Source organism: Pan paniscus, chromosome 1, assembly GCF_029289425.2.
Source record: "Pan paniscus chromosome 1, NHGRI_mPanPan1-v2.0_pri, whole genome shotgun sequence".
In the NCBI taxonomy this organism is placed as follows: domain Eukaryota; kingdom Metazoa; phylum Chordata; class Mammalia; order Primates; family Hominidae; genus Pan; species Pan paniscus.
In genome coordinates, this window is record NC_073249.2 from 199,084,471 (window position 1) to 199,108,480 (window position 24,010).

At 43.1% G+C, this 24,010-nt stretch overlaps 1 protein-coding gene across 4 annotated transcripts in view; it reads right to left on the bottom strand.

The window, feature by feature from the left end:
- Positions 1-3,533: 3,533 nt before the first annotated feature.
- Positions 3,534-24,010, bottom strand: part of FAM76A (family with sequence similarity 76 member A) — a 38,484-nt gene continuing 18,007 nt past the window's right edge. For 2 of the 4 annotated variants that reach the window (XM_034959313.3, XM_055096183.2), the window contains 5 exons: positions 21,866-22,023; positions 17,505-17,591; positions 11,329-11,464; positions 7,021-7,122; positions 3,534-6,145 (listed from right to left, as the gene is read on the bottom strand). In XM_034959313.3, coding sequence (XP_034815204.1) covers positions 6,059-6,145; positions 7,021-7,122; positions 11,329-11,464; positions 17,505-17,591; positions 21,866-22,023 — 570 coding nt within the window. In that variant the 3' untranslated portion in view covers positions 3,534-6,058. The remainder of the gene's footprint in view (positions 6,146-7,020; positions 7,123-11,328; positions 11,465-17,504; positions 17,592-21,865; positions 22,024-24,010) is intronic. The other 2 variants (XM_034959314.3, XM_055096184.2) reach the window with 1 other exon arrangement.

Consider the following 24,010-nt stretch of genomic DNA (forward strand, 5'->3'; position numbering starts at 1 on the left):
CCGACTCTCTGGTTCAAGCGATTCTCCTGCCTCAGGTTCCTGAGTAGCTGGGATCACAGGCACATGCCACCACGTCCAGCTAATTTTTGTATTTTTAGTAGAGATGGGGTTTCACCATGTTGTACAGGATGGTCTCAATCTCCTGCCCTCGTGATCCGCCTGCCTCAGCCTCCTAAAGCGCTGGGATTACAGGCATGAAACGCCGCGCCTGGCTGAGATCTGACTCTGAAAAAAAAAAAAAAAGAGAGACTTCTATATGTATTATTTAATCCTCACAACAACTCTAAGGTAAGTAGAAACAGGAAGTCTCTACTTCAGGCAGCCTGACATCATAGCACCACACAGTCTCACTTTTCAAGTAGGGTTGATAATTTGCTGGAAGTACAGCCTGGCAAGCCCTGGTAGTCGGAGAAGTCATGGATTCCAGTAATAGCTAAGAAGTATGAACTACTTTTCCCCAAAAGGTAATTTTTATTGCTATCTTCAAAATCCAGAGGTTCACACAGTCGTTACTCAATCCTATTGGCCAAAAAATGTGGTAGCTAGCCTCCAAGGTGGACCCTCAATATCATCTTCTGGTATTAATGCACCTGGACAGTCTCTTCCCACATTGAAGTGTCAGTCACTTGACCTCTGTAACCAATAGGATATTGCAGAAATGATGGAGTGTGATGTCTGAAGGTAGGACATAAAGGACATTACAGCTTGCTCTCTCCGATCTGGTTTAGTTCCAAAACCCATTCCCTCTGTGGCAGGTTGTATTTTATAAGATGGTCAGCACAATAGCCTCCACCTCATATTCTCTTCTACTTTGTTGTCCTCTGTCTAGTGAAATGGCTGTATATGCAAAGTGACCTCCAAATGCCGAAGGAGCTGAGGAGCCAAAGGAGGAGGCAGACAAATCCAATTTGTCAGTATTGGTTGATTGACTGAGGGAACTTACACACAGAAGCATAGTCTTGGGCAGCCACAAGACAGGTAGATTTCTGTGCTGTTACTCCCCAGACCCAAAGCTTATATACCATAGTGAATAGGTATACATGTTCTAGGAAGCCAGTTAATTAAAGGCAATCCTCCAGTGCAGGCAAAAGTGCCATGTGCATCATAGACTATAATTTGTGCAATTAACATCAAGGCTGACATGTTCTTACACCAGGGACAGTAAATAAAATAGCAAGCAGCTAATTTTTGTATTTTTAGTAGAGATGAGGTTTCGCCGTGTTGGCCAGGCTGGTCTTGAACTCCTGACCTCGTGATCTGCCCACCTCGGCCTCCCAAAGTACTGGGATTACAGGCATGAGCCACCGCTCCTGGCCTGTTTATACTATTTTCTTACCCTGCAGTGGTTTTAAAGGCTGAGTAAATGAGTCAATTAAGAAAATTCACACAATAAAGGTAGTCATAAATATAGCCTACAAAATAGGTGGGGCATGGTGGCTCACGCCTGTAATCCCAGTACTTTGGGAGGCCGAGGTAGGTGGATTGCTTGAGGCCAGGAGTTCGAGACCAGCCTGGCCAACATGGTGAAACCCTGTCTCTACTAAAAATAGAAAAATTAGCCAGCTGTGGTGGCGGGTGCCTGTAGTCCCAGCTACTCGGGAAGCTAAGGCAGGAGAATCACTTGAATCCGGGAGGCAGAGGTTGCAGTGAGCTGAGATTGCACCACTGCACTCCAGCCTGGGTGACAGAGCGAGACTCCATCTCAAAAAACCAAAAACCAAAAACCAAAACCAAAAACAAAAACAGGCCTGGCACAGTGGCTCATGCCTGAAATCCTAGCACTTTGGGAGGCCAAGGCAGGTGGATCACCTGAGGTCAGAAGTTTGAGACCAGCCTGGCCAACATGGTATAACCCTGTCTCTACTAAAAATACAAAAATTAGCTGAGCATGGTGGTGCATGCCTATAATCCCAGCTACTCAGGAGGGTGAGGCACGATAATCGCTTGAACCCAGCAGGCAGAGGTTGCAGTGAGCCGAGATCGCACCACTGCACTTGAGCCTGGGTGACAGAGAGTCTGTCTCAAAAAAAAAAAAAAAAAAAAAACAAAGAAAAAAAAAACAAAAACAACCATAGCCTACAAAATAAAAGTATCTTCAACTTATTCTGAGAAAATTAGCTTTGAGTTTATAGAATGACCAGGATGTAATAGTGAGTGTCTGAAATGCACTTCTCATTTTAAAACCTGCTGGCTCTAGGGTTTCAAAGGGATGCATTCCTCCCCTTCTGAGATGACATTTCAAAAAGCTTTCACTCATACTTCATGCAGATTCATTCTGTATTATATTTTGAATAATAATAATAAAAATCAAGGAACATTTGGCTGAGCGAGGTGGCTCACACCTGGGTTATCCCAGCAATTTGGGAGGCCAAGGCGAGAGGATCACTTGAGTCCAGGAGTTCAAGACCAGTCTGGGCAACGTACTGAAACCTCATCTCTACAAAAAATAAACAAAATTAGCCAGGAATGGTGGTACATGCCTGTAGTCCAAGCTACTTGGAAGGCTGAGGTGGAATGATCAATTGAGCCTGGGAGGTCAAAGGGGCAGTGAGCTGAGATCGCACCACTGTACTCTGGCCTAAGTGACAGAGAGACTGTCTCAAAAAATTTTTTTGGCCAGGCGCAGTGGCTCACGCCTGTAATCCCAGCACTTTGGGAGGCTGAGGCGGGCGTATTACCTGAGGTCAGGAGTTCGACACCAGCCTGGCCAACATGGTGAAATCCCGTCTCTACTAAAAATACAAAAAAATTAGCTGAATGTGTTGGTGCGCACCTGTAGTTTCAGCTACTTGGGAGGCTGAGGCTGGAGAATCACTTGATCCCAGAAGGCAGAGGTTGCAGTGAGCCGAGATCATGCCACTGCACTCCAGCCTGGGTGACAGAGCATGACTCCATTTAAAAAAACAAAAGTTTTTTTTAAATCAAGGAACAATGGTAGTGTGGTGGGGTCCAATATTCCACTAAATGGAAGCCCCATAAGTACAATAACTTGGTTTTGTCACTGCTGTAACCGCGCTGCCTAGCACAGTGCCTATCACAACATGAGCACTTACACTGGGTAAATAGAATCACCAAGAGGCCGGGTGTGGTAGCTCATGCCTGTAATCCTAGCACTTTGGGAGGCTGATGAGGTGGGTGGATGGCTTGAGTCCAGGAGTTGGAGACCAGCCTGGATGGCAAAACCATATCTTCACAAAAAATACAAAAATTAGCTGGGTATGGTGGTGTGCATCTGTAGTCCCAGCTACTTGGGAGGCTGAGGTGGGAGAATCCCCAGGAAGTCGGGGCTGCAGTGATCTACTTGCCACTGTACTCCAGCCTGGATGACTGAGTGAGACTCTGTCTCAAAACAGTCATAGAAGAGAGAAAGAATGAGTTTATTCTCTAATGGACAGGAAATTCCCAATTAGCAGTGAGGCTTTTAATTTTTTAAGTCTATAAGCAAGACAAACTTTTCTAGGCTGAAGGGCTGAAGGGGATAACGGGGTATGTCTACTGGTAAATCAGCAAGAAATAAAAACAAAATCCAACAGTTACACTTGAGTCAATATGAATTTTTATTAACACACATTTGTCAAAGTCTGTACAAACCAAAACATTCCTGTGTTTTAAAATGTCCATTATTACAAACATACAAAGAAACAAAAGGTGTTACCAAAAGTTAGCTACTCAATTTCATGGTAAAACAGTGTCATGATTTTTAAAAATCAAAATTTCAAGACTGAGGTTTCTTCTTTCCCTTTTTGGAACTTATGGAAAGTTAGAAAATGTGTGAATTTGCTTTATATTAAATGCCAAGACCTTAAAAAAAGATTTAGTATAAAACTAAGTATGTTTTTATATTGTCATACATCATGTAACAGAATTTCAGTCCTTAAAATTTAAAAAAAAAACACCATGACTGTCATTTCCCCCTAATTTTTCTCCCATAGTCAATGCAAATGCATCTGAAAAATATTATGACAGTTTATCTTTACCTAAAAGCTTCTCATTCAAAAACTTTACAAAACTATTTAGCACTGCCATTTCCCTTGCTTAGAAGGGAAAATTATATCCCCTAGTAGGGTGATATATAAGCGACATGGTCCACTGTATCCCTTATCAGAAGGAAACCACCATTTCCACATCTCTGTCCAATTATGTGTAGGACTCCATTTATGAGAATGCTATCACAAATTATAGAGCATTTGCTTCCAGGAAACGCCTAGAAGTTAAATTTAGTACTATAATTTTTTGGTAGACTGAGGTACAAATATTATCTGCCCTCATTATTATTTCTAACTCTAGTACCCCCTGCATAAATGATTCTAGGGTAGTTGGTTTTGTTGTTTCATGGCACACATGACACACCCTAATTCCTTTCACAAACATCACATAGAGGACCTGAGAGTATGCCTAGAAGTGTAAATCTATCCCCTTTCCTGGAAAAGTAAATCCATATTCCTACAGGGTTAAGAAGGGAAGATAGGCAGGGCATACATAACTCTGGTTGAGGCAAAGCGCTTCTGAGAAGCACCTGTTTTCAATACATATCCATGAAAAGCAGGGAGTGTATGGGCTCGGGTGGGTAAGGAGTGGGGAGAAGGTATAGTGATACCACTTTTCCCAGACTCAAGAGTCCTTACTAGAGCAGCTCATGCTGACCCCAAAAATGCTCTGTAGTTCAAATATTATTCCTTTTTTTTTTTTTTTTTGAGACGGAGTCTCACTCCATTGCCCAGGCTGCAGTGCAGTGTTGCGATTTCAGCTCATTGCAACCTCTGCCTCCCGGGATTCGAGCAGTTCTCCTGCCTCAGCCTCCTGGGTAGCTGGGATTACAGGTGCATGCCACCAGGCCTGGCTAATTTTTGTATTTTTTTTAGTACAGATGGGGTTTTACCATGTTGGCCAGGATGGTCTCAAACTCCTAACCTCAAATGATCCACCCGCCTTGGCCTCCCAAATTGCTGGTATTACAGGTGTGAGCCACCGCACCCGACCATATTATTCCATTTTTAATCTGTTCATTCATGTAAAAAAAAGTTCTCTGACAGCAGCCCAGTATGACAACTGATATAAGCAAATAAAGGATTTTATTTTTTAAAGAAGTGGCAGTGTGAGAATTTAAAATCAATCACATAAAACAATCAGGAAAGGGGTGGGGAGAGAAGTGTCCAGTACAACCTGGACAACCTTGCTTTCTGCCCTTACTTAAAAAGACAGATGCTTCAAATCTTTGCTACCTCCCTTAAGTATCTCCATAAATGCTCTTCCAAGAAATCCTCCAAAAGGCACTTAGCTCCATACTTATGCATTGAATTGTTTCACCTTAGCAATCAGTTTTTAAGACTCCAAGGTAACAAGAAAGAAAAGATCTGATTCTTTTACTAAAAGCTAGTGAATAGGACTTTTTTTTTCAAGAGGCATCACTTTTACAAGAACTAGCTAGACTACCATTATTCCTTTATCAAGAAAAAGTTTCTTTTTTAAAAAATAAATAAAACTCTGGCTATACATAGTACAAAGTTCATACATAATACATCTGGAAAAAAACCCAAGAGTATACCCTGAAGCAAAAGGTTTATTGGAGAGAGAAAGCCTCTTCCATTATACCAAGTCTGAAGATGGCAGTTTTCAAAGTTCAGAGGGTGGCAGTGATATATAATTAATGCCAAACTGTTTGCTCATGGGTATGGCAGGATGCAATGATGGACCAAAAAAAAAAAAAACAACAAATCATTCTGCACATTACACTGAGCAGTGACCACCACAAAAAAAAAAAAGAAAAAAGAAAAAAAAAGAATAGAACCAAAATAGAGAGAAGAGGAAGAAGAAAAAGAAAAGTCCTAATAGTGAGAGAAAGAGAGCGAGCTTGAAATCCCAAACACTCAAGCATGCAGTCTAACACAGCACAAACCAGGTGTTTCCATTCAGCCCACTGCAATCGCACAAAGAAGGATAACTGTAATAAAATAGAGATTTCTTAAGAAAGCTTGCAATTCCCACAGAACAGCCAGGTCTCCAACCCTAACCCTGGACAACTCCATTTGCTGTTGCTAGGGAGCCTCCTTGAGGTCTGTCATGGAGAGGTTATAGCTCCTGACTTCTCTGACTTCTTGCTCTTGGACAAAGCAGCTGCCTGCTTCAGGAGCTCTCGGTTTTTGGCCTAAAGAAAAAAAAGATCAGTGTAAGAAGGATGTTTCAAACAGGATATAATCTATTTTTCATGCAGAATAAGTGCAGATGCTAAGGCAGACAATGTGGAGGGTCAGAAAGAGATGAACAATTCTAGAGGTGGAAAACAACAGGAAGCTCTAGGGCTTGAAACTTGGTTCAGGAGAAAAAAGTATTTGCCAGAGGTTAATCAGTGTACCTCAATCTCTTGGGACCCACTGTTACAAAGGGATGCTTTATGCAATACAAACTGTGAAGTGACTTCATGAGCTGGATAAACAGAATCTACAATTCAGACATCTGGAATCACATCTGGTTTATTCAAAAATCAAAGAACATACTTAATAATTCTACTGTTTTTGAGGGGAAAAGATCAGAACACATCCAAGAGTGAAAGAATACAAAGTATCTACAGGCTGGGCATGGTGGCTCACGCCTGTAATCCTAGCACTTTGTGAGGTTGAGGTGGGAGGATTGCTTGAAGCCAGGAGTTCAAGACTAGCCCAGGCAATATAGCGAGAGCCCATCTCTACAGAAAAATTAAAAAATAAATTAGTGGGGTATGGTGGTATATGGCTGTGGTCTTCGCTACTTGGAAGGTTGAGGTGGGAGGATCACCTGAGCCTGGGAGGTTGAGGCTGCAGTAAGCCATGATCGTGCCACTGCCCTGCAGCCTAGGCAACAGAGAACCTGTCTCAAAAACAAACAAACAAACAAACAAACAAAAAACTAAAAGGGGGATTAACATGATTTGTTAATACTTTGAGAAAAAAAAGAAATCTAAGAGATGATCACTTAAAATACAATCAGCTAGGTATACCAGGTAGGTACACAATTTTAGCACATAAAATAAGCAGAGTCAGTCACCTGCAGTTGTTCTGTGACTTCTTTGTGGGTTTTCTCCATCTGGTTCATTTTGGCTCTCATCTGCGATTCCTGGTACTGAAAATCAGCCTTCAACTCTGTAATCTGAGGGAAAGAAGGCAGAGTAACCAGAAGAAATTTCTGTGCAATAAAAAAAAATTGCCTTCAGAGAGCTAAATGGTCACCCAAATTAATGAAATCCAGGGCTCTCCTGCAGATCCGTATCTAAATCAAAACCAGGGAATTCCACACCCTCTTTTTCTCTAAAGCTTTCCTGAAAATTACACAAAGTCCTGAACTAACATTTCTGAATATTTGAGAATAATAGTTGCTACCAATTACTGAACTTTTACTATGTTGCAGAAAAAGTGATTATATTACTTCAGTAGATCTTTATGATAACATTGTGAGAGTAGTAGTCCCATTTTATAGAGGAGAAAACTGATCTTTAGAAAGGGTTAAGGAATGTGGCCAAGATCATATACAGAGTTAGCAAGGGGCAGAGCTAGATTTCAAACCCCAGACCCCCTTCTGTTGACTGCTCTTCAAGGAAATTCTAAATCAGAGGTGATGTGTGAGCTGAGCTTTGAGATGTATTAACAATAGGCACATAAGGTGAGCAGGAGGGCAACCAAGCAGAGAACAGTATAGGCACAGGCAGATAAATGTGAGATAACAGAGATTATTTGAATGGCTGATGAGGTTGGAGAGATGGGCAGGCATTATGCTAAAGAGCCTGTATTCCAAGCTTCCTGAAAGCTTTGGGAAACAATCTGCTTTTGCTCCTTTAAAAACCCTAACTCTGGGCCAGGAGTGGTGGCTCATGCCTGTAATCCCAGCACTTTGGGAGGCCAAAAGGGCGGAATACTTGAGCTCAGGAGTTTGAGACCAACATGGGCAACATGGTGAAACCCCATGTCTACAAAAAAAAAAAAAAAAAAAAAACAACGAAAATTAAAATAGCTGGGTGTGGTGGTGTGCGCCTACAGTCCCAGCTATTTAGAGGACGGAGATGGGAGGATCGCTTGAGCCAGGGAGGTTGAGTTTACAGTGAGCTGAGATTGCACCACTGCCCAACAGCCTGGGCAACAGAGCAAGACCCTGTCTCAAAAAAATAAAAATAATAAATAAATAAAAACTATCTCTGCAAAGCAGTAGAAACAAGTGTTCATCTTGTCCCTGTTTTACAAAAATCCTTTTATGTGCCATTCTGATCTAGTCCATGGAGAGAATATACTTGGGCTATTTTCACTTGACAGTCATGTAGTTATGTGGATAGAATACAGATCTCTTCCCATGAATTTCCACCTTCCTAGCAGGAGAAAGCATAGCACAGTAGAAAGAACAGTAGAGTCAGAAAGACTTCCAGTCCCTTGTTCCACCATTTACTAGCTGTGTGGTTTGACATATTAACCTCTTTGGGTCTGTTTCCTCATCTGTAAAATGAGGTAGAAATTAGATGAATGCAAGTAAGGAATTTACATCAATGTCTTAGCTATTCAGAATGAATCACAGCATTCTGAACTTGGCAGAAAACAACATAAAGAGCCAGGGGAGGAGATCAGAAACCCCTAAGAAGAAAAATACTGGAGGCATTCTTCATCTATGAAATGATTCTAACAATTCCCACCTCAAAGGCTTTTTTTTTTTTTGAGATGGAGTCTTGCTCTGTAGCCCAGGCTGGAGTGCAGTGGCGCGATCTCGGCTCACTGCAAGCTCCGCCTCACCGGTTCACACCATTCTCCTGCCTCAGCCTCCCGAGTAGCTGGGACTACAGGCGCCCGCCACCACGCCCGGCTAATTTTTTTTGTATTTTTAGTAGAGACAGGGTTTCACTGTGTTAGCCAGGATGGTCTTGATCTCCTGCCCTCGTGATCCACCCGCCTCGGCCTCCCAAAGTGCTGGGATTACAGGCATGAGCCACCAAGCCCGGCCTCAAAGGCTTATTATAAGAATAAATGGGCCAGGCATGGTAGCTCATGCCTGTAATCCCAGCACTTTGGGAGGCCAAGGTGGGCGGGTCACTTGAGGTCAGGAGTTCAAGACCAGCCCGGCCAACATGGTGAGACCCCCATCTCTATGAAAAATACAAAAATTAGCTGGCTGTGGTGCCACATGCCTGTAATCCGAGCTACTCGGGAGGCTGAGGCAGGAGAATCACTTGAACCCAGGGAGGCAGAGGTTGCAGTGAGCAGAGATTGCACCACTGCACTCCAGCTTGGGTGACAGAGCAAGACCCTGTCTCAATCAAAAACAAAAACAAAAATCAGCCAGGTGTGGTGGTGCACGCCTGTAGTCCCAGCTAGCTATTCAGGAGGCTGAGGCACAAGAATCACTTAAACCCAGGAGTCAGAGGTTGCAGTGAACTATTGCACCACTGCACTCCAGCCTGGGTGACAGAGCAAGACTCTGTCTCAAAAAAAAAAAAAAAAAAAAAAAAAAGAATAAATGAGTTAATACATATAAAGCACTTAAAACAGAGCTAGGCACGAAGTTAGCATCCAATAAAAGTTAGCTATTATTATTATAATATTAAGGCAAAATGAGATATTCTTTTTTGTTTGTTTTTGGAGACAGGGTCTGGCTCTGTCACCCACAGGCTGGAGTGCAGTGGTATGATCACTGCTCACCACAGCCTTGACCTCCCAGGCTAAGGTGATCCTCCCACCTTAGCCTCCCAAGTAGCTGGGACCATAGGTGCACACCATCAAGCCCTGCTAATTTTTGTATTTTTTGCAGAGATGAGGTTTCACCAATGGCCCAGGCTGGTCTTGAATTCCTGGGCTCAAGCAATCTGCCTGCTTCAGCCTCCCAAAGTGTTGGGATTACAGGTGTGAGCCAGTGTGCCCAGCCTAAAAATGAGATACTATTTAGAAAACCTGAAAACAAGATAACAGACATGAATCAGAGTAAGAATGTAAAAATGGAAGACAACTTCACACCATAATAAGACTGGTCTTATTCTGAAGATATTAATGTGAAGATATTAGAAATATAAGATAGAAGATATTCTGATGTGAAAATAAAATATTAACACTGAGGCCGGGCACAGTGGCTCACACCTGTAATCCCAACACTTTGGGAGGATGAGGCAGGCAGATCACTTCAGATCAGGAGTTCAAGACCAGCCTGTCCAACATGGCGAAACCCCATCTCTACTGAAAATAGAAAAATTAGCCAGGCATGGTGGCAGGCACCTGTAATCCCAGCTACTTGGGAGGTTGAGGTAGGAGAATCTCTTGAACTCAGGAGGCAGAGGTTGCAGTGAGCCTGGGTGACAGAGACTCTGTCTCAAAAAACAAAAAAAGAAAAAAAAGAGTATTAATACTGAAGATAAACTAAGATATTAAAATATTAACATATTAAAGATGGGTCACTTAGTAAGAGTTGTCAGCAGTGGAAGCACAGTGACATAAGAGTCATGGCAGAAGGCCCACATGAACGCTGTTCAGGGAAGAGGAAGAAATGTCCCATGAACTTTGAGTATTATTGTCCCACAGACATGGCCATCCCCATGAGAAGAGAAAGAGACATTAGGTTCTTTTAGCCGGACAGCACTGAACATTCCAGTTACATAACTACCTCCTCTCGTCCCAACTCTATGCTTATTCAGCACCTTCTGATTACAGCCTCTCCAGGTAGCTCATGCCAAGAACTGTGTACTGTTACATGCTCCGCTGTGAACTGAGATGTGAACACTGGTTTTTTTATACATTGTCTCTGTAAGCTCAGTTAACAAATGTCCTCTCTGCGGCCAGGGGCAATGGCTCACATTTGTAATCCTAGCACTTTGGGAGGCTGAAATGGAAGGATCACTTAAGACCAGGAGTTCAAGACCAGTCTGGGCAACATAATAAGACCATGTCTCTACAAAAAATTTTTAAAATTGGCCGGGTACAGTGGCACATGCCTGTAGTCCAAGCTACTAAGTGGGCTGAGATGGGAGGATTGCCTGAGCCTGGAAGTTAGAGGCTGCAGTAGCCATGATTGTGCCACTGCACTCCAGCCAGGGTGACACAGCTGAGACCCTGTCTCAAAAACAAAACAAAACAAAACAAAACAAAAAACAAAATGTCCTCTTTGAGAAGTGGAAGCTGCAAGTGCTGAGAAAAATCAGTTTTTTGAGCCCAACTGACTGGAGTAATGCCATCCCAAAAGTCATCTTGGCAGACAGCCAGCCTCTCCCCAGGATATCCCAACCTTGACATAGGCTCTCAACAAACATCAGTTAAAAAGGGTTATTATCATGTCCCATACCACATATCTCACCCTCGCATCATTCTGGTCAGAGAGGAATTAACTAAACCATACCTTCTTCTCTTTCTCTAAAATCATTTGATCCTTTTGATGCAACATCTTCTTCAGGGTAGCCACTTCTTCCTTCAGTTGGGCAATGATGACAAAGTGGTCAGTGCCTGGTGAGTCCAGAGCCAGGTCTGGGGAGAAGCTAAATTTAAAAATCAGGGGAAAATATTTTAACTTGGATGGATAAACTTTTCTCTACCTGAGGATGCATCCTAGACCACTTGTCTGCAAGCTCCTAAAGGGCAGGAATCCTAGCATCAAGCACATTGCACCACACACGCTGGGCTCAACGGCACTTGCTGAGCTTAACTGCAGAGGTAAGGTGGCCATCAGATAACTCTACGAACCAAAGCCACAACCTGGCAGCATCCCTGCAGCATCTTCTCTCACATTTAGGACTGAAATAAATGCCACATCCCAAGAGCTAAGGATACTGTTTCAGGTTCCTTAAAGATCCCCAGTGATGTACTAGAAAAACCATCCTAATTTTTGTGATTAGATAAATTCCTTAGAATTCCAGATAAATTATAAACTGTGAGCTCATGCATTTTTCTTTAATGCTCCCCTCAGAGCTCGTCTTTCAGGTCCTTGTCTTCTGTCCCAAAGCACCGCAATGCAGTCAGTGTATCTGCCGAGAAGCTGCTGGATTCCCACCCAGGAGCAGTCAGTTCTTTTTCAAAAAAGATGAAACAGGAATGAAGCCAGCTTCCCCTACACTACAAATGGCCTGCAGATTGTCATTTCCAATATCAGGAATTCTGTAACATTGCTTTAGTAAAGGAACAAAGAGGTGGCAAACTCCAGAGTCACACAACAACTTGGGCTTTTAACAGATTCCTCCCAATAACAGCATTACAGCACTCTATTTTGTCAAAGTGCCAGGTGGACTCCATGTCCTTTTAGCAGAGCCTCTTAAGAAGGGGCAGTTTTAGGCCGGGCGCGGTGGCTCACGCCTATAATCCCAGCACTTTGGGAGGCCAAGGCAGGCGGATCACCTGAGGTCAGGAGTTTGAGACCAGTCTGACCAACATGGAGAAACCCCATCTCTACTAAAAATAAAAAATTAGCCGGGTGTGGTGGCGCATGCCTGTAATCCCAGCTACTTGGGAGGCTGAGACAGGACAATTGCTTGAACCTGGGAGGCGGAGGTTGCAGTGAGCCAAGATTGCGCCATTGCACTCCAGCCTGGGCAACAAGAGCAAAACTCCGTCTCAAAAAAAAAAAAAAAAAAAAAAAGAAGGGATAGTTTCAGGAAATCTGCAAAACCCCAAAATTATATGTACAATTTTGTCTATACATATAATGGGTGGTTTTTAGAGTGAGGATCCATAGCTTTCAATGGCCAGTCAGAAGTGCCTCAGACTCAAAGCAAGTTAAGGAATCACTGCCAAGAGGGTCAAATCCTGTTCTCTAGAGAGTTCCCAAAGAACGCTCTTTACTTTTCCCAGGACAATCTTTAAAGTAAAACACAAACCTGTTTTTCCTAAGCAGACACTGGAATACTCATTCTCAACTCCCTATATATAGCAACGACTCACTGTTCTTATATCCTAAACCACATCTAATAGCCAACATTTCTCTACACAGGAAGAAACTCCAAATAGCAAGCCTAACCAGTGGACAAACTACCTCACAGTTACCAAGTCAAACATTTCTATGGCTAGGACTGGAAGACATAAATAATCGACAAGAATATTCCTACCCTCCTCTCAGTTTACATGAAGCATATGAGAAGACCGTCAGAGGAAGAATGAATCAATGCTCTCATAACTAATGAATGGATGGAATTACTGCATAACAAAAATAAATGCAAAATCATAAAACAAGGTGTGCAGGAGAAAGTACTGAAAGGACCTATTACAGTCTCCACTAGTTTCAGATCTGGAAGCACCCTTAGAGCTGCAGTCTCACATCTGTTTCAATACCTGCTAAGGACCTGTCTTTCTTCAACTGAATAGAGTCTATTTAAACCCATAACTAGAGTAATGAGCTAATGTAAGTAACTTTTTGTTGTCCCCAAGCCTCTTAATGCCCTACCCTTCCTGCTTCTTGTGAGAGGATTCCCCCCATACCAATAAATAGTTGACAACACCCATCCTTTCTATCCTGTGTTAGGGACTGACCTCACTAACTCTCTTTTTTCTTTTTTTCTTTTTGAGACAGAGTTTCACTCTTGTTGCCTAGGCTGGAGTGCAATGGCATGATCTCGGCTCACCACAACCTCCAGCTCACCACAACCTCTGCCTCCTGGGTTCAAGTGATTCTCCCACCTTAGCCTCTCGAGTAGCTGGGATTACAGGCATGCGCCACCATGCCTGGCTAATTTTTGTGTTTTTAGTAGAGACGGGGTTTCTCCATGTTGGTCAGGCTGGTCTCGAACTCCCGACCTCAGGTGATCCACCCACCTTGGCCTCCCAAAGTGCTGGGATTACAGGCGTGAGCCACCGTGCCCAGCCCTCACTAACTCTCTAATTCCTGGTTCAGTAAGAACTACTAGAAATGAAAAAAGATGGCTAGGGTAACAAGGCAGAAAAACCAGTCTCTTTCCTAATGGCTCCAAAGACAGGGAACTACTACTTCTCCAGAAAAATTGTCTTTTACAAAAGCTCGTACTGTAAGAACAATTTTCTTGGGTTGAGCCAAAACCTGCCTCTCTATAACCCTATATATTGGTCCTGAGTCAGTCCTCAAAGGCTATACAGATTAAGTCTAATCTTTCAGGCACATTTCAGACGGAGAATAAAATGAAACTACGAGTTAAAAAAAAGAATGTCCTTTAGAAACAATAAACCACAAGCTGTGCCTGAGTGCCACCAGCTGTTGTGGCTGCTTTTTTGATTGCCTATGGAACAATAAACAAACATGATTAAAAAGTAGCCAGTGTATTTTCTAGAGGAAGGAAAACTAGAAATTAACTTAGATTTTCCTAAAATTGAAAAGTTTTTGTTATAATTTCAACAAACAAATTAGGACATATTGAGACAGAGACTGTGGATTTTGTAGGATACTTAGAAAAAAAAGACTAAAGCATCTTATAAAGCCATTTTTGAAAGCTAAAATGTGTTCTGTCTAAAAAAAATGGAAGGCTAATGGATAAAGAAAAAGGAGGGAAAATAATCAAACATACCTCAATATTAAATAAGAGAAGAGAATGTGGTAGTATAGAAAGGTCAATGAAAAACCATTAGGCAGCAACTTGCAGAAAATATGGGGAATAAAAATAAAAGAATAAGAGCATAAATTTAAAAGTATATGAATATTTTAGGGGCTGGGTCTGGTGGCTCATGCCTATAATCCCAGCATGTTGGGAGGCCAAAGCAGGAGGATCACTTGAGGCCAGGAGTTCGAGACCCCATCTACAAAAAAAAATTAGCCGAGTGTGGTGGCATGTGCCTGTAGTCCCAGCTACTTGGGAGGCTGGGGTGGGAGGATCGTTTGAGTCCAGGAGGTCGAGGCTGCAGTGAGCCATAATTGCGCCACTGCACTCCAGCCTGGGTGACACAGTGAGACCTTGTCTCAAAAGAAAAAAAAACAAAAAAAGCCAGGCATAGTGGCTCATTCCTGTAATCCCAGCACTTTGGGAGGCCAACATAGGAGGATCACTTGAGCCCAGGAGTTCAGGACTGGCCTGAGTAACATAGTGAAACCCTATTTCTACAACAAGTACAAAAATTAGGCGGGCATGGTGGTGCACGTCTATAGTCCCAGCTATTTGGGAGGCTTAGGTGGAAGGATCACCTGAGCCTAGGAGGTCGAGGCTGCAGTGAGCCAAGATCGTGCCACTGCATTCCAGCCTGGGCAACAGGGTGAGACCCTGTCTCAAAAAAAAAGAAAAAAGAAAAAGAAATGGGTAGCCAGTGAAATTTTGGTTTGGATGACATTAAAAAAGGACTGTCAAAAAAAATGTCAGAATGCTTTTTTCAAAGCAAAGTAAATGCAGGGAAAAAAAACCCACAACAAGTAAAGAGGACAGCAAAGTGGAATTTATCTTGTGCTATGAACATTTAAAAAAAAGAAATGCAAACAAGTAGAATAGAATGTTAAAAATGCTAATGCAGGAACATTTCAAATGGGTATGAAAATAGTTTTTGTGACAGCAGAAAACATTTCCAAATTTTCAAATTATAAATTACTTAGAAAAATAAATTAGCATGTCATTTTAAGGAAAAAGTTATCTCCCCTACCTTTTCTTTTGAGACAGAGTCTCACTGCCTAAGCTCAACTGCAGTGGCGCAATCATGGCTCACTGCAGCCTCAACTTCCCCAGGCTCAGGTGATCCTCCCACCACAGCCTCCTGAGTAGCTAGAATTACAGGCACACGCCACCATGCCCAGCTAATCTTTAGAGATGGGGTTTCATCATATTGCCCAGGCTGGTCTCAAACTCCTGGGTGATTCACCAGCCTTGGCCTCCCAAAGTGCTGGGATTACAAGTGTGAACGACTGCGCCTGGTCAAAATGATCATTTAATATCTTTTCTGGAGGACACCATGAAAGACCATGTACCTATGTCAAGGATCAGCTTTCTACTTGAGGAAAACAGCATTGCTGATGACTGGATGCAATAAAACACTGAACAGAAAACTTGAGTTTTTAGCTTGGTGTATCCATAGCAATGGACAGCAAGAATAGTGGCAGTATCTCAAGAACAAAATAAGCTAATAGAAAGTGAACATTAAGGACTGGTTGGTTAAACTGGAAGATATGAACGAGCTTTTTCCAGGTCATTCAAACACAGCCTGGATCATAAATGAGCACAAAACAGAAATGAATCTAAAGCCATAGGTCTTGGCTTAGGCCTTTATAAAGCAGGGCGTTCAAAAAGTTCATTCCTTGAAGTAGTTTTTGCAGGGTCACATGCCCTGGCAGAGGTGATGGACAACCTGTGCCACATCTCTTTCTTCACAATGGCCAGAATAGCTTCTGAGAGAACAGTAAAGCTGGCCGGAAAGATGATCTTTATGGTTCCTCCCCCCATGTAATCTGACTACCTGAATTAAGCATTCCAGAAGGTTCAATTCAAGAAGTTTAAAAATCAATGAAACTAGTTCTAAAAACCTTGTAGAGTCTGAAAGCAAGTTAACAAAAAAGGCAATGGGAAAGAATGTTTTGTATCCCTCTAAATAAACAAAATCAGTCCTGGTAAGCCTATATGCTGGTCTGCTCCTATATCCACTACTGGCTGGGAAAGAGAACTGTGAATGGGAGGAGTTTTCAGGATGGAGATGATTTCAAAGATCTTAGGAAGAGGTGGTTTCACTTCAGGATGCCCAGGCCTGGAGGAACAGAAAAATGGTTGGTCCCAACACTTTGTTGAGAAGCAGCCCACTGTATCAACACAGATGGGACACTCTGGATATTAGGACCCAAGCAGCTCACAAGAGGAAGTACCACTGATGAGGGGAGAGGAAAGTGAGGACTAAAAGTATGCATTTAGACTGGCTTGAAATGAAACAAAAATATGCAAATGCATCTCATTCTCTCCTGATCCAGAATCTGCACTGGGCTGGCTTTCTGAATGTTAAGGAAGTGTGGATCCTCCCAAATTTGGCAACATTGCCTTAATCCCAACCTGTCTTTACCTCTCAAGATCAACTCCTCTCCTGCCTGCAGGAAGATATGGGCAGAGATCACAAAGAAAAGCATCCAGCTCTGGACTTCTTAGAATTAGTGTAGGGGAAGCTGGGCAAGGTGGCTCATGCCTGTAATCCCAGCACTTTGGGAGGCCGAGGTGGGCAGGTCACTTGAGGCCAGGAGTTCAAGTCAACATGGTGAAACCCTGTCTCTACTAAATGTACAAAAATTAGCTGGACATGGTGGTGCCCCTGTAATTCCAACTACTCGGGAGACTGAGGCATGAGAATTGCTCGAACCCAGGAGACAGAAGTTGCAGTGAGCCAAAATCGCGCCACTGCACTCCAGCCTGAGTGACAGAGTGAGACTGTCTCTTAAAAAAAAATTATAATTTAGTGGACTGCAGAATTCAATTGCTATTAAATCAAGTTACGAGTTCTTATCTTTTAATGACAAGATTAGATTTATAAACAAATATCAGTACTGCTTACTTATAAGATTCACTGACAGCCACAGACTAATTCCAAGGCAGACCCTAAATGTATTCCTGTTTCAGGAACTGTGTATGCATTTCAAATGTGTGCGCACACATACTCCAACTGGCTCACCTGTCTCCATTAGTTGTGATTGACTCAAACTTGGACTTTTTCTTTGGGATTTCATTTTGAATTGAAGATGTAGAAAGTGTTTTCTGGCTTTTAATGGCAAAAATAGAGAGACACACATTAGAAATCAAAGATTAACAAAACATCACAATGAAAGTCTGTCAAATAGACCAATGTTAAGACAGCAGCTCTTCTATGCAAGAGCTAATAATTCTTGATTAATAAAGAATCTACCAAGGTGATGATTTTGTAGGCCTGGATGGATGGGTAGCTAGTTTCCACAGGATCAAAAAAAAAATTCTTGGCCTTAATTAATTAAATATTACCTGCTTTATTAATAACCATGAGAACAAATATCAATAAAACTTCAATAAGAGGCCGGGCGCGGTGGCTCACGCCTGTAATCCCAGCACTTTGGGAGGCTGAGGCGGGCGGATCACGAGGTCAGGAGATTGAGACCATCCTGGCTAACACGGTGAAACCCCATCTCCACTAAAAATACAAAAAATTAGCCGGGCGAGGTGGCGGGCGCCTGTAGTCCCAGCTACGCGGGAGGCTGAGGCAGGAGAATGGCTTGAACCCCGGGGGGCGGAGCCTGCAGTGAGCCGAAATCAATCCACTGCACTCCAGCGTGAGCCGAGATCAATCCACTGCACTCCCAGCAATCCACTGCACTCCAGCCTGGCGAGACTCCGCCTCAAAAAAAAAAAAAACTTTAATAAGAAGTATAATCTGTCTTCTAGTTTAAAAAGTTCTTTTGGCTGAGCGCGGTGGCTCACGCCTGTAATCCCAGCACTTTGGGAGGCCGAGGTGGATGGATCACGAGGTCAGGAGATCGACACCATCCTGGCTAACACGGTAAAACCCCGTCTCTACTAAAAATATAAAAATTAGCCGGGTGTGGTAGCGGGCACCTGTAGTCCCAGCTACTTGGGAGGCTGAGGCAGGAGAATGGCGTGAACCCGGGAGGCAGAGCTTGCAGTGAGCCGAGACTGTGCCCCTGCACTCCAGCCTGGGCGACAGAGCGAGACTCCGTCTCAAAAAAAAAAAAAAAAACTTCTTTTACATTCACTGTCTCACATGCATCTTATAATTCTGGGAGGTATAGATAAGTTATTATTTCTACTGTACAGAAATAGCTCAAGATCAACTTATCTACCAAGGCACATATAGCTAGTTAGAAGTAAAGCTGGGACTAGAAACCAGGTCAATATATTTGAACTTCTAGTCTAGTTTTATTTTTATTTTTATTTTTTTGAGATGGAGTCTCACTCTGTCACCCAAGCTGGAGTGCAGTGGCACGATCCTGGTTCACTGCAACCTCCGCCTCCTGGCTTCAAGTGATCCTTACACCTCAGCCTCCCGAATAGCTGGGACTACAGGTGCGCACCAGCCACCACACCCAGTTAATTTTTTATTTTTTGGTAGAGACGGGTTTCACCATGTGAGCCAAGCTAGTCTCGAACTCCTGACCTCAAGTGATCCACCTGCCTCGGCCTCCCAAAGTGCTGGGATTACAGGTGTGAGCCACCACACCCGGCCAGTCTAGTTCTTCACTATATTTGTGTTAACCTACTGGTATCTCAGTCAAACTACAAGACTAAAAATCAGTTTTAGCCCCAATAAGTTCACTCAAAACTGGTCTTGAAACAAAAGCTGGAAGTCTGTCTCTGCTGTGCAATCCTTTCACTTTGATGGGTGTTCAACAGCCAAGTTCAAAGGATTCCTCAGACCTTTTCTTACTTGACCTCTCTTCAGCATTTGATACCACTGATACTGCATCCTTCTTCAAATGTTCTCCTCGTTTGGTCATCCCACTTTTGTGACAGCTGCTTCTTAGTTCCTAATCCTTAAATACTGAATGCTTTTAGAGTTCCATTCTCAGCCCTGAATCTGAATTACATCATTTAAGAGCATGATTTTAACAACTACCTATCATAAGTGGTTGGAAATGGTGTTAACTATATCACCTGCATTAGAATCATCTGGGATGTTTATAAAATAATGTAGATTCCTGGACTCTATCCTAGGTCCTACTGAATTAAATTCTGGGGTGGGACTGCTGCAGGAATCTGCTTTTTAATTTTTTTTTAATTTTAGAGAGAGTGCCTTGCTCTGTTGCCCAGGCTGGAGTGCAATGGCATAATCATGGCTCACAGCAAGCCTCAAACTCCAAGGCTTAAAGCGATCCTCCTATCTCAGCCACCCAAGTAGCTGGGACTACAGGTGTGTGCCACTACACCTGGCTAATATTGTTTTTTGTAGAGATGGGGTCTCATTATGTTGTTCCTGCTAGTCTCAAACTCCTGGCATCAAGCAACCCTCCCACCTCGGCCTCCCAGAGCGTTGGGTTTATGGGTGTAAGCCAGCCAATGTATCTGGCCGGAATCTGTATTTTCAAATAATCCCTACCCCCAGTGATTCTTTTTATTGTTGCTGTTTCTTTTTGAGATAGAGTCTCGCTCTGTCACCGAGCATGGAGTGCGGTGGCACGATCTCAACTTACTGCAACCTCCGCCTCCTGGGTTCAAGCGATTCTCCTGCCTCAGCCTCCTAAGTAGCTGAGATTACAGGCACGCAACACCACACCTGGCCACTTTTTGTATTTTTTGTTTTAGTAGAAACAGGGTTTCACCATGTTGGTCAGGCTGGTCTCGAACTCTTGACCTCGTGATGCGCCCGCCTTGGCCTCCCAAAGTGCTGGCATTACGGGTGTGAGCCACCGCGCCCAGCTAGATTCTTATGTGCTACCTATGGCCCATGTCCAAACCTCTCTTCTAAGTTCTAGGCTAAGCTCCTAAAAGTAATTCTTCATGCTTCAAACTCAACTTTCCAAAACTAGACCCATTTTCTCCCCTTCCTACATTCTCTCTCAGTTAAGGCTCTATCTATTCACCCAAATAAGAAACCCAGGAATTATCCTTTACTTACTCAGCTCTTGCCCATGTGTCTGTTCATCAGATTATCTGTTTCTCATAATTCTCCATCCAAAACATCTTCCTGAATCAGCCTTTTCAATCTTCCACTGCCACTGCCTCAGGTGAGGTTCTTGTTTTAACATCTCTTACCCAAACTCTTAGAAAAAAGCCTTTAATTAGCCCCCAGTCCCTTTTTCCTCCAATGCATTCTCCACACTAGTAGTCAGGGTTAATTTTTTAAATGAAGATTTGGTCTCTCCTCTGCAAAGATCCCTTCAATAGCTTCCCACTAACACCCTGACCTCAGGATCAAGTTTCCATTCCTTACCAGGATGCAGGACCCCTTTTTCCTTCCATTCCCCAGCTCCCAGCCAAAAGCCCCAGCAATATAAAAGGACTTACAATTCTCCAGGGTTCCATTTGGTCTCATGCCCTCCATGCCTTTGCAAATGCTATTCTCTCAGCCTAGAATGCCTCTGCCCATTCCTTCCCTGAGGATTCCAACTCGTCCTAAGATCTAGCTCTAATGCCAGCTCTTCTCCAAGCCTGCTTGCCTGACTTCTCAAGGCAGTTAATTACTACCCTCATGTCTGCATTCTTGACACGTTTCCACTGTGGTACCTGTTACATTATACTAAGATCATCTGTTTATAAGTCTGTCTTTCCTACCAGACTGCATACTCTTGGAGAGCAGCATGACTTGTATTCAGCTCTTCATTCCCACCAGCATCCCTGACCCGTGAGAATACTTAATGCTTGCTGATTAAACAAAGTCATAATGGTAATAACAAAACAAACAAACAAAAAAACCTGAAATGTATTGAATATTTTCTATATGCCAGTTATAAAAACAATCACTGTGCATGTACTGTCTAATTTATCTTCACAACAACCCCATGAGGTAATACTATCACTTCCCTCATTTTACAGATGAGAAAACTTGCCCAAGATCCCTGCAGAGAACCTGGCAGAGCCAGCATTCCATCCAGAGCCAGAACCATTAACAATACTAGATACTCTGAAAGGACGCTTAAAACAACAATGAAAAGACATCTTTTTGACTAGGTGCCACCAGGACAAACCTAGGACATCTATCAGCCTCCTGGCTAAATATGCATTGAAAAAGCTGTATCTCTCAGAAAGTGAAATGTCCAATTTTCTGGAGAGAGAATCCACTCTAAGGGTGAGAACACTACAAACGAAGTTCCACAAACATTTCAGACACAATACAAAGTCAGGAAATCCTGACACTTTATGGAAATCTCTCTGGTCCTTGGAAGATATATGAACTATAAAATATGACAAATGAGCTTCCTCCTACAGACTAGTACCTACAGAGAATATAGAAAATGTATATGAGATGGTAGTATGTACCATGATGGTTATGTGAGCATTACATCTGACCTACCAGCACTTCTAGTCCTATCTCATGTGTCTTGAGGTTACCTGTTATAATGGCCACCACCACTCAGGCGACTATACTGCTCCTTCTCCTGGTGGCCAGCACGAGAAGAGCTACTCAGGTGTTTCCTCTGCTCTTTGGTCTTCTGAAGGACCCGTTTGTATGAAAGTGTGCACAGCCAGCACAGCAATTTCCCATCTACCTGAAAGACAAGGAGACAAAGATAAAGAAGAGGGAATTTAGCGCAGTGGCTGCAAACGTGGTATTGGGAGCTAGAATCTTTGGGTTCAGTCCCAGTTCTGAAACTTATGTGCTGTGACTTTGGGCATGTCACAGGGGGCTGCTACAAGGATCTAGTGACATAATGTAGGTAAAGCACTTAACATAGTGCCAGGCACATAAAAGTTGCTTAATAAATTTCAGCTGCCGGGCCGGGCGCGGTGGCTCATGCCTGTAATCCCAGCACTTTGGGAGGCCAAGGTGGGTAGATCACGAGGTCAGGAGATTGAGACCATCCTGGCCAACGTGGTGAAACCCCGTCTCTACTAAAAATACAAAAATTAGCCAGGCATGGTGTCGTGCACCTGTAGTCCCAGCTACTCAGGAGGCTGAGGCAGAAGAATCGCTTGAACCCAGGAGGCGGAGGTTGTGGTGAGCCGAGATCGCGCCATGGCACTCTAGCCTGGCAACAGAGCGTGACTCCATCTCAAAATAAATAAATAAATTAAATTAAATAAATAAATTTCAGCTGCTAATTTTATGTATTTTTGTTTTGTTTCTCTTCAAGTTAGCAAACACAGACGAGTAAAATTCTCACAAGACCACGGTTCTCATTAAGGAAAACTCAGCAGGGAGAAGAGAAGACAGAAGATGAATTATAAAATTCACATTTACAGTTTTTTGGATTTTTTTTTTTTTTTAGTGATAGGATCTCACTCACCCAGACTGGAATGCAGTGGTGTGATTGTAGTACACTACAACCTTAAACTTCTGGGCTCAAGCAATCCTCCTGCCTCAGCATCCTGAGTAGCCAGGACTACAGGTACATGCCACCATGCTCACCTAATCAGGTGTTGGTTTTTTTTTTCCCCCCCAAACAGGGTCTTACTCTGTTGCCCAGACTGGAGAGCAGTGGTATGATCTCAGCTCACTGCAACCTCCACCTCCTGGGCTCAGGCAATCCTCCCACCTCAGCCTACCGAATAGCTGGAACTACAGGTGTGCACCACCATGTGTGGCTAATTTTTGTATTTTTTTGTAGAGACAGGGTTTCACCATGTTGCCCAGGCTGGTCTTGAACTCCTGAGGTCAAGTGATCTCCTGTCTTGGCCTCCCAAAGTGCTGAACTTACAGGCGTGAGCCACTGCACCTGGCCATTTTTTAAAAAATGACAAAATTTGTATATATTTATTGTGTAAAACATGTTTTGAGATATGTACACTTCAGGAGGCTGAGGCAGGTGGACTGCGTGAGCCCAAGAGTTCGAAACTACTCTGGGCAATGTGGCAAAACCCACCTACAAAAAGAAACACAACAAAAATTAGCCAGGTGTGGTGGTGCATGCCTGTAGTCCCAGCTACTAGGGAGGCTGAGGTGGGAGAATCACTTGAGCCTGGGAGGTCAAGGCTGCCATGAGCTGTAAGCATGCCACTGTACTACAGTCTTGGTGACAGAGCGAGACCCTTTCTCAAAAATGAATAAATAAATATTTTTTAAAAATGTATGCATTGTGGAATGGCTAAATCAAGCTAATTAACACGCATTACCTCATATAATTTTTGTTTGTTTGTTTTTGAGACAGTCTTGCTGTGTTGCCCAGGCTGGAGTTGCAGTGGCACAGTCTCAGCTCACTGCAACCTCCATCTCCTGGGTTCAAGCAATTCTCCTACCTCAGCCTCCCAAGTAGCTGGGATTACAAGCGCCTGCCACCACACCCAGCTAATTTTTTTTTGTATTTTTAGTAGAGACGGAGTTTCACCACGATGGCCAGGCTGGTCTCGAACCCCTGACCTCGTGATCTGCCCGCCTCGGCCTCCCAAAGTGCTGGGATTACAGGTGTGAGCCACTGCACCTCGCCCAGTTGTGTTTTTGTTTGTTTTTTTTTGTGGTGAGAACATTTAAAATCTACTCTCTTAACAATTTTCAAGAGTACATTTTATTAACTATAATCACCATGTTGTACAATGGAT